We start from the raw sequence: 11,453 nt of genomic DNA, 5'->3' as shown, positions 1-11,453 counted from the left end.
TTCATTTATTGGTCCATTTCCAGCAAATGGTTATGCTCGTGTCTGCATGGTCTAGACATTTGATGTGTTGCTCTTCTTTTGAGAGTAGGAAATCCAGAGAACTTATAATATTTTTTATTCTCGATGACGCAGTAAGTCTCGCATAGATCCACCAAGGCAGAGGTTCGAAAATTCCATTTTTTGAGAAGCCTTCTCAGTGCTCTTCGAGCAGTCCCCCGGATCTGGCCGAAATCTTTTGTCGGAATTACTGTGTTGGCGCGATTAAAAAACTGTGTTCATTTTTGTTTGAGGGGTACTCAAAGTGATTTTCGGGGGAAGGAAAACGAGACTTCCTATAGATGCCAGCATGTCTGCTATACAGTTTTTAGTACTTGCCGCATTAATTTTATCCAGCGGCGCCAATGAAGAAACTTTAGTGGTGAAAATTGGTTAGTTAATAGCCAAAGTGTTTTAGGAACACTTTCAAAATATATGGACTGGCTTTCAAAATATATGGACTGATTTTCATAATATATGCACTGATTTTGTATAGGTGCCATTTTTTTCGACACCGAAATGAAGTTGGCCGAGGCTTTCAGTGTGGCCGTAGAGGAAGTGAATGCCGTAAACCCCGCTCTGAGACTGGAAGCCGTTAAACGCTATCTGACCATTGACGACAGCATAGTCCTGCAAGATCTTTGTAAGTCAGCTTATTATACGATTACTGCTCAAGTATGCATTATGTTATTACTCCATTAGCTTGTGAATTGATTGGAAATGGGGTGGCTGCTATATTCGGACCAAGTTCAAAGACAAACAGCGGTAAGTTTCGTTTTTCTTTGTATATTCTCCCCTTAGTTAAATTATTTTTAAAACGAATCATATGGTTTGGCGTCATAAAATAATGTCTAGCTGCATATATCTACATATACAAATCCATAAAAGAAAAAAGAGAAAGAGCGGCGAGTCTAGAGAGAACTTCTAAAGGCTCGTCAACCTCGTTAATGATTCTTCAAAATATCCAAAACACACTCTCACACATGTTGCCGTAAAATTGGGCTACAAAGCATTGGATCCAAATATTTTTGCAGTAAATAAAGCGTCCGGTGGTTGGGGACAATTTGAACGGTTGCCAAGAAAAATCCCCACCACATTTGTTTCTGTTGTGCTCTTTGTGTTGTGATCACCACTTTCGTTTCTGAGATTCGGTAGTTCCCCGGTTCTTTCTAAACAAAAATATACAAGTCTAGGGATAAACAATCTCGCTCACTTTCCAAATCTTTCTCTTGTTTACCCTTAGATATCGTCGAAGTTCTGTGTAACATGACGGGTATACCGCATCTGCAGTTCGATTGGCATCCTCAGCAGTCGGGAAGGGAGCGTATCAACAGCCAACTCACCGTGAATGTGGCCCCAATGGAACTTTACCTGTCTTCCGCCTTTTTGGATATCTTGGCTAGCAAGAGCTTCGACTGGAAGTCCTTTACCATAGCCTACGAGAAAAGTGCTCGTATGTATATGTACATCAATAATTCAATTTGTATAATCAGTATTGGCCTACAATTTTTTTTCTTTTTATTAATAACTGTAATTTTATACCTAAAGCGTTGCATTTTTAACCTCAAGTTACTCTGAGTATAAAAGTCGCGACCCCTTTTTCGAAACTTTTTTCAATTCAGTTAATATATACCCTAAATTTAATAATTTAGTAAAAGCAGACAGTTATAATAATTTATTTTTCATTTTCTATGTTCTACCTATCATCTAAATCTCAATTCTGAAGTAGTTTGTTGTATACCTATTGACCTTTCCTATGATATCCTAACAAATCCCTTCCCCAAAAGACCTCAATCGCCTGCAGCACATCTTAGCTTGGAAACAGCTCCATAAAACAGGGATTAAGATGCAGGAATTCGAAAGAGGAGGCGACTACCGAGTTCTCTGGAAGCGAATAAACAATGCTCGTGAAAAGTTTGTTCTTCTTGATTGTCCCTCTGATATTTTGGTGGACGTAATAAATGCTTCCATTGGATTCAATATGACTGGGCCTTTTAATGTGAGTATTAAAATGCTTTTGTTTACTCGAGGCTTACTATATTGTTTATAATTATTTTTTATTTTGTGCAGCACTTATTTCTAACGAACTTGGATACACATGTCAGTGGCATTGAACGATTCTATTCCAGGGAATTTACAGTTTCCGTGGCGGCTGCCAGGATACGATCCTATATTCCCCCGCCAGTTCACGATGAGATTGATGTATTCGACAACTTCGTTGATACCAGGGTAGGATTGCAGAATCTTACTTATCAAATCATTGACTCATACTAGTTCCTATTTTATAGTTCGATTCACTTGGAACACAGCTTGTCTATGACTCGGTCGTACTTTTCTACAATGCTCTTTTGGAAATAAGTCAACGATCTGCATTTTACATTCCTCAGTTTAGCTGTGGGCGTGGCTTTTGGCAGCCAGGACCACGACTGGTAGAACAAATGAAAATGGTAAGTTATTATAAAAGTTCTTAAGATGATACCTAACAAGCAAGCAATTTAAAACCTGATCCCTTTCTAATATTCTGTTGTTTTTCAGATTTCCCCAAAGAATGCGAAGCCTCCCTATAAAACTCAACGGCTACAGATAAATTCTGATGGACAGCGCGAAGACTTTAATCTCGAAGTTTACAACCCACTCATCGATCGTGTAACTCACGTATGGAACAAGGAATTTCATCTTGTGGACTATGAAACATTAAGGGAGAACTCAACTCAAGCCGTGAAGCAGAGAAGACTTAAGGACAAAGAGGATTTCTCCCAAAAGCCAGTTCGTTATACAGTTGCTACCCGGGTTGGCAAACCGTACTTTAGCTGGCGGTTAGTTCACAACGAAAATGGTGTTACAAAGTTAATCTCTAATTAAATGAATTCTTCTAGTAAGGAACCTGAAGGAGTTCACTATGAGGGAAATGAACGTTTCGAGGGATACGCAGTGGATTTAATTTACAAATTGGCAGAGGAATGCAAATTTGATTTCAACTTCGAACCAGTCAGGGATAATAAGTATGGGAGTTACGATGCTGCCACAGATGAATGGGATGGTATTATTCGACAATTGATTGATAATGTAAGTATTATTATATTACAAAAATAGTTTGATTTATTGAAATCTTAAATTATAAATAATTTTCATTCTTTACTAGTAATTTTCAAACATTAAATATTTTTAATCATTATTGAGAAACGAAAAAACTTAAATATTAAATTTAAATATAAGTCTTTCAAAAACAGTTAGGGTAAACTAAACAAATAGTCAGATGCTATATAAAATATTATAGATTTAACTTTTTAGATTGATCTTTACCAGTTAGAAAAAAATATATCAGTCAATCTAGCCTGGGAATGCTCATATTTCCTTATGATGAGTCTTGATTAAAAGATTTATTACCTGATTCTGTTTTATTTTACGATAGAATGCACAAATTGGAATCTGTGACTTGACCATTACTCAGGCACGTCGCTCTGTAGTGGATTTTACTGTTCCCTTTATGCAACTGGGAATAAGTATTCTGTCATATAAGGAGCCACCACCGAAAGCAGATATGTACGCCTTTCTCAATCCGTACGGAGTTGTAGTTTGGTTATATGTCATGATTGCGATGCTTATCACGGCTTATGCCTTGATTCTTACCGGCCGCTTAGATCAATATGAGTGGGAGCAGCCAGTGGAAAATGTGGATCACGAACTGGAACGGGAGAATATCTGGCATCTGCATAACGCTATGTGGCTGGTGTTGGGCTCTATACTCAATCAGGGCTGCGATATTTTGCCCAGGCAAGTAAAAATTATAATAATAACATTAAAAAAATCTTCAAGCAGACATCAGTTTTGATGAAAGTTATTAAAGTTCGAAAGGTATTTGATACCTTGTTTGCGATGTTTTTAAAACTGATACATTTTGGCAAGTGTTCAGTTTGAAAGTGGTAATATACCAGAAAAATCCTTTCAAAACAGTGAAGGTGACGTTTCCGACCCCATAAAGTATATATATTGCCCGTTTGTCCGTTCGTCCATCTGTCTGTCCGTTTCTACAGAAACTAGACTCCCAGTTTTAAAGCTAGCGGGATGAAACCTTCCCAAAAGTTTTATTTCCATTGCATGTAGTTTTCTAATAAACAAACATTTTAATCTTTTATACAGGGGACTGCCCATGCGTTTGTTGACTGCCTTCTGGTGGATCTTTGCCCTGCTTATCTCACAGACCTACATAGCCAAGTTAGCTTCATTTATTACCTCTTCGAAAATTGCTGGCGACATAGCCTCCATGCACGATCTTGTTGATCAGAACAAGGTGCAATTTGGCACTGTTCGTGGAGGGGCAACCTCGGTTTATTTCTCGGAATCAAACGACACTGAAAACAGAATGGCTTGGAACAAGATGTTGTCCTTCAAGCCTGATGCCTTCACGAAGAACAACGAAGAGGGCGTGGACCGTGTGAAGCTGAGCAAAGGAGCCTACGCATTCCTCATGGAGACCACCAATCTTCAGTACTACGTTCAGCGAAACTGCGAGCTCACCCAGACAGGGCCGAGTTTTGGAGAGAAGCACTACGGGATTGCAGTTCCACTGAGTAAGTCAATAAGGGCTCTTAAGTCCCAAAGAAGTGCTATCTACAGAAAGTAACGTTTAAGTTAAGAATATCAATATTTATCAAGGTTGTGGTTGTGGTTGATATGACTTTTCAATAAATAATTATGAATATGTATTGAACAAAATAATAATGGTATTATGTTAGGGATACAATAGGTAAATTGTAATTTTATTTTTATACAAATTTTTTTTTTAACAGCTATTGGTTAAACTTTTTAATTTTAGTCTCGGAAACAGATCAGATGTGTAAAAAATTTTGATTGTAAAATTGTAAAAAAAGCTAAAATGTAATGGGTATCTAATATTCGGAATCTGAAGTATAGAGTTCATTCTGGTTCTACATACCAATGATAAAAACTTTAATCTCTTTTTGACTTTCCAAAATTTTCCAACAGATGCCAACTTCCGTTCCAATCTCAGCGTGGGAATTCTCAAGCTCAGCGAGAAGGGCGTGCTTTATAGACTGCGCAACAAATGGTTTAACAACAATGAAAGCACCTGTGACCTGGCTGCCTCGACCATCGAAGGCGACCAGTTTGATATGGATTCGGTTGGGGGTCTATTTGTGGTCCTGATCCTAGGCGTAATTGTTGCATTCGTGATTGGCGTCGCCGAGTTTTTGTGGCATGTACAGCGTATTGCGGTAAAGGAGAGGGTAAGTTTACTTTTTCCCTTATGAAAAACAATTTAATTAAGAAAGAAATGCATTTTAGATACCACCCATGCTTGCTCTAAAGGCTGAGTTTAACTTTCTCATTCGATTCTGGTTGACCAAAAAGCCCCTTCACACCTATCGAGAGAGTCGTGATTCAACGTCGACGGGCTATTCATCTCTGGAGCAAATTTCGAGTGTATCGAGTGCTAAGAAGAAAAAAAAAACCAAGAGGATTGCGGACTAAGAGAGTGAAAATCTTGCGTACATTCAGTGAAATATTATTTAGCCTAGAATAGGAATATTTTAAATCAGCGGTGCTCAGCTCCATTTTTCCATTTCTCATTGTTGTTTAAGAAGTTTTTAGTTCTAAGCATTAAAGAAAATTTGTTGATCAATATGAACATATGTATCTACAATAATTAATAAATTATCTACAATAGTAAAAGTACTAAATGAAAATTAGAAGTTCTCTACGCTGTGGACATTGTACATTTCTTGAAAAAATTTAGTTTATTAAATAATTTTAAAATCAAAGGCCCAAAAAGTTAATTTTGAAATATGTATATTTTCTTACCTGTTCTTACGTTTAAAATTTTTTTGAAAATATTTGTAATATTTATTTTCAGGTAACGTGACATTGCCATATGTTTTGTGTGCAAAGAGTGCATGCCAGTTCATAAATGCCAATTAATATTTCATTCGCAATAAAAAATACACATACAATAAAACGATTTGCGGTTTTTTTTAGAAACGTTTTTCGAAACTCGCAAAAAAGTGAATTGTGGCATAAATAACAATAACACAAATAGTAGAATGCGGTTAAAGCATTCGCAACAGCGTAAATAATTCGGCCAATAAAGGCTAAAAAAGGGATGGGGCATCAAAAACATTTATTCAAATCAAAACACACAGAGAATCCTGTCAAAAAAAAGTCCTTAGAGCAATGGGCGAAATCTAGTGTTAAGGACTCCGGAAACTAAACAGAGGTCGTCCCACACTTAACCCATGTTCCCGACCGTTCGACATCCATTCACACGCACTCTTTGCACTTGCCACAATGTTTTTGTGTGGCATTTTTTTGTTTTGCTGCCCTTTTTTTTGTTACTTTTATTGGTCTGTCATGTTTATGTTGGCAAGTTGTTTTTGTTTGCCGGGTAATCGAGTCAATTGTTTCCGGTTCGTCGATGAGGCAATCGAGTGAGTCTGTTTTTTATGGCGGACTTTTTTTTTTAGGGGGAAGCTTTTGTTCGCCATGTTGTAGTTGTTGCCCTGGCCGTGTATACACAGCCAACATCCGTTTAGTGAATTGTTACCGGGGGCGTTGGCTGACAAGGGTTAATAAGCTGGGGGGCCTGTCACTTTCGACAGAAGCTGAGAAAGTTGTGTGTTAAATGATTTGTCGGCAGCTCTTGTTGTAAACCCAATATAATGAGGGGCTACACTTTAGACAAGGCCTACAAAATGAGGTTGTTTCTTGGTTGTTATCTCAATAGATCAAAATTGTAGAGCCACTTAAACGCCATAGCTACCTTTTCAAAAATTTGGTATATTTTTTATATGTAATTTTTCAATAATTGTTACATATTTTTAAATTTCTCCATCCGCTTAAGTAATAGCAATGATACAAAGTTGGAGATTAAAAATGTTTTTGATATAAATATTCTTATATATCTTCTCGCCACTTAAAAGCCATAGTTACCTTTTTAAAAGTTCTGGATTTGTTGTATGTAATTTTTTAGTAATTTTTATATATTTATAATTTTCTGCAACCGCTAAAGTAATAGTAATTATAAAAAATCGTTGATTAAAAAAATGCCGAGTATTTACTAAATGTTTTTGATATAAATATACTTTAATACCTTTTCAATAGATCAAAATTGTAGCGCCACTTAAAAGCCAAAGCTACCTTTTAAAAATTTGAGATATTTTTTATATGTAATTTTTCAATAATTGTTACAAATTTTTATTGATTCAAAAATCGGAGATTAAAATAATTGGCGAATATTTACTAATGTTTTTGGTATAAACCTACTTCATATCTACATATTTTGAAAATCTGAACTTTTCAGAAAGAACCATACATACCTAATTATAAAGCCCATGTATCTTTTGTATTTTTTCTTGCAAATCGTGAAAAACACCAATATATTTCTGTCCTCCTGAACCTTCTTTAATGTTAAGCAGAGTCAACCATACAATTCGTTTAAGCTCCCACTTATTTAAACAATTCTCGTGACCCAATTGCCCCCCACAAATTTGGGCATCTTATGTTGGCATGCTTGGCGTCAACTACCGGGGCATAATTAACCCTTATTTGTACATTTTATGGGCGCCACCATAAAAGAGCCATTTAAATTACAAAGCGCAATGCTCGGCCATTTCGCGGGCCAAAGGAGTCGTTTGTAAATCGTCGGCTTTCGGTTTGGTCCTGGATCCAGGATTCAGGATCGGAAAGAGATGCAGGACTGTCGGAGGTGAAGCGTTGTTGTGTTGAGTGGCTCTTAACTTTAAGGCGAACTCGGTAGATGCCAGCCTTAAAGCTCACAATTTGGGCAGTTTGCGGGCAAGCGGCTTAACTCACATAATCCAAGTATCTGACCCGAACGCAGGCAAACACTTGACCCCTTCACTGCAGCTACCATTTCCATTCTATTCGTTTTTATGTTGGTCCCGAGGGGTTTTTGAGTTGGGGATTCGATGCGGGCAATGCTCTTCATCGAAGTGCCTGGGAAATAGGGCAAAATGCTTTCGAAGGTCATAAAAATGCAATGGCTGGGGAAACCAGTTTAAGCTATTGTCAGAGATTTCAATATTCACCAACACTCAGGAGCGCTGCGATTGAAGTTGGTCATTTAATTGAAGGGGTGACAGATTGGCAACTGGTTTCGGGCAGAGGTAATCTTCTTCGACACACCCCCTTTCGTTGGATGTGCACTTATAATTCCCAAGCTCTTCAGGCGATATTCATCTAGGGGTTCTTAAAATTTGCATTCAATTTATCACCAACCTTGTGCAGTGGCAATATCGCAAGCTATGAAGCTCCAACTGAGCTGCGATTTTTGCTAGTTGAAAACTAAAACCAATAACTCGCCTAGTGTGAGGATCTACGATCTTCTACACTAAGGCAATTTTTTAAGGCCCTCACGGGCTGACTTAATAATAAATTTCATTTCTCTTTCTTCACTACATTGTATTTTGGAACTGCCAAAAATTGTTTTGGAACTCCTTTTTTACAAAAAGTTGTTTCTAATTTTGCAGAAATTCCAAATTTAGTATTCAGTTGCCTTTCAAACGCTGCTCTTTGTCACTAAGTGAATTTCCGTGCACCGTGATTTATATGCAGGTTAAAAAGAGTCTCTGATAGAGACATTTTCCAATTTACCTTGCCCAATTAATGTTCAATATTACCCCTGTACCCTGTAAGCCAATTTTCAGATCAATGTTAGCCCAATTAAAATGAAGCTAATAGCCAAAAAGCGGAAAACAGTAAACAACACTGTCACTTAATTTAATCACATTTATAAAAACCACTAATTGACTTTTGAACGTTAATGCCTGAGCACCATTGAAATTGCCAGCCCACAGAGCCACACACTCGACTGGTGGTACGGCCATCGCATGAAGATGGAATCCAAATGGGGGTTTGAGCGGGATATTGGGGACAGTAAAATGTTGCCATATAGTAATTGGTATTTCTGATATGCATACAAAATGTTGGCCAGAGGACTATGATATTCGTCCTTCTTTTCCCGAAACCCCTCCATGCGTCGGTTTTCGAGCTAATTAAATTATTATTTTCCGCAAAATGGTGGTTCGCGGGAATAATGCATAAATAAATTTAAATTATCAGCCCGTATGCGCTCTAAAAATGTTGAAGGGCCAGTTTATAGCCCAGGCTAGCAATTAGTTGCAAATAAAAAATGTGAACAAAATCGATCAGCCAATAAATGCTCACTTATGTAAATTTTTTAATTTTAAAGAAGTGTTGTAAAATTAGACATTTAGAGTGATGCTGATCATGATCAGAAAATAAGTATTAAAAATATAGTATCCTTTGCAGGGGTATAGTAATCGTGCAAAAGTCAAAAACACCCAAAAATTAAATTTATAGTTTATTGCTATCTTAAAAAAGGAATTTAATTTCAAAAAAATCGGTTTCGTTACCATACAAAGCACCAGGGAATACAAACTTTTAAATTTTTAAGGAGAACTTGAGATCTGTTGAATTTTTTAGCAGCCTTTACTTAAAAATACGATACTATGCAAAAAAATCTAAACCATAAGATTATTGCCAAAAAACCTTTTTTCTTGTTTTCATATGTATAAAGATGAAAAAATATATGAATGGTTTCTATTCAGCGTTGCTTGTAAATCCGTCAATTTGTTTTAATTAGTGTCTTTCCGGTTTACGGATGGCAAACAAATCGAGCTTTGGCTTCTGCTGCTAATTGCCCCAGGACAAATTGTGTGACACAAAAAGCCTGGCGGAATGAAAAGTTTGCCAAACACTAGTTGACATATATTCGCTGATAAAAGTGCCATCAAAGAGGCTTCCACGATAAATTGAATATTTTGTTAGATTTTAAATACCCTTCGACCTGTTTATTTAGTAATTACATTTGTAAAATGCCTTTTCATGTTGTATCAACATTTGAAAGTATCGTATTACGTTTTATAATAATATTCAATTTAACAATTCATGTTTATTTCGACCATTACAGCTAAATAAATATAGGAATTCATTTGAAAATATAATTACGAATTTGGTATAATGATGAACTTTTTGACTTACTGCTTGGTATCTATAATTTTTGGCAGCGCATCTGTGTCATTCGATATGTTCCACCAGTGACACTTCATTTTTATACCGACTTTTCGATTCGTTTATTTTTCACACGCTATCAGTTTTCAATGAATTTTCATTTATAAAACAAGTCTCTCTGCCTTCCACTTTTCACTCCCCATACTCCACTCACCTTTCACCTCTTTTGTATATCTTTTCTGTTTTTTTTTCCCATTGAGCTGAAGACACACACTCGAAAAGCGTGCGTTGTACAATGGGACCTATAGACGAAACGAAATTATCGAATTCATTCACCATCATGATGGAAGTATCAGTATTGGAATGGTTTTCTTCATTGGGATAGATATGTTTGACCAAAATTTGAACATGGAAAAAATGTAGCCTACCTTGAAGCGTAAATGTAAGGAACTTATATATAGACTCAAAATATTTCAAAGGGTTTCAAGGTAAGATTGGAATCATACGGATTCACTACAACCACTAAAAATATTACCTTACCATGAAAACCTAACATGGGAAAACTTAATTTAAATGGAGGCTTTTATCTATAGCCTTCCCTTTTATATTAGTCAAATTTCGTTAATTTTTGGAATCATACAAAATTCACTTATCTTTAAGGTCAGGTGAACTAACCATTGTTCTAAAGGAACTAACTAAACTGAGAAATATTAACTTGAATTTAGGAACTTTTTATGTATTGTTATACGGATCCGTTTAAAGAAAATCTTTATCTTTCACTATCTCGGCGCTCCGATGAAAATATACAATATATTTATTTTTTAACTCTAGAAATCATCTTTGTCGTTATTATGTTCCAAGTGCATAAAAATTACGTACTTTTCTATGATCTTGGAATAAATGAAAATATAGAGTGCTTATAAACTAAGAATTAGGTATCGAAACTTATTTGCAATAGTAAAAGTAACCGTAAGACCCCATTGTGCATCAGTAGTTAATCATGACTGCATTGTGGAGTGTGGGCGGGATGGGTTGTGTGGAAGCTTACAAATATCTGGGTGTGTGTTAACATGCCGTTTGGCGAAGTACCCCATCATCCAGCCACCCCATTTTTGCCCTATCTCCTTTCACTGCGATTGCCAATCAATGTTTGCGCAAAAATATTTGCATCTCCTTTTTTCCACACTCTTAGCTTTCATACCCGGTGCATGTGTACTCTTTGTTTGTGTTTTCGATAAATCTGTCTAGGCTTGAAATACATGCCATGACGCTCAATTGCAGTGGATTAAATTATTAAAAAATGGCCTGGCACGCAAACGGAAAAATCGAGATGCGAAAATACGGATATACGGAAATACCACGGATGGAGCCCCGGTAGCAGGGCTTCAGGTTAATTGGAGCGGGTGGGT

General features: G+C 36.6%; 1 protein-coding gene and 1 non-coding gene across 2 annotated transcripts; both read left to right on the top strand.

The window, feature by feature from the left end:
• The first annotated feature begins 192 nt into the window (after positions 1-192).
• Positions 193-5,702, top strand: GluRIIB (Glutamate receptor IIB). Its single transcript, XM_017080376.4, has 13 exons — positions 193-428; positions 533-679; positions 739-801; positions 1,280-1,489; positions 1,824-2,035; positions 2,107-2,265; positions 2,325-2,483; positions 2,572-2,852; positions 2,913-3,102; positions 3,449-3,810; positions 4,177-4,607; positions 5,023-5,282; positions 5,341-5,702. Exons 1-13 carry the CDS (start codon positions 347-349, stop codon positions 5,524-5,526), a joined length of 2,742 nt encoding a protein of 913 aa, XP_016935865.3. The 5' UTR covers positions 193-346; the 3' UTR covers positions 5,527-5,702.
• Positions 5,703-8,286: 2,584 nt separating this feature from the next.
• On the top strand, positions 8,287-8,431 carry LOC118876841 (U4 spliceosomal RNA). The gene has a single exon (XR_005013780.3). It is a non-coding gene; the product is annotated as a U4 spliceosomal RNA (small nuclear RNA).
• The last annotated feature ends 3,022 nt before the right edge of the window (positions 8,432-11,453 follow it).

Source organism: Drosophila suzukii, chromosome 2L (assembly GCF_043229965.1).
Source record: "Drosophila suzukii chromosome 2L, CBGP_Dsuzu_IsoJpt1.0, whole genome shotgun sequence".
NCBI classification, from domain to species: domain Eukaryota; kingdom Metazoa; phylum Arthropoda; class Insecta; order Diptera; family Drosophilidae; genus Drosophila; species Drosophila suzukii.
Note: the sequence above shows the minus strand (reverse complement) of the source record. Positions and strands in the feature narration are given on the sequence as shown.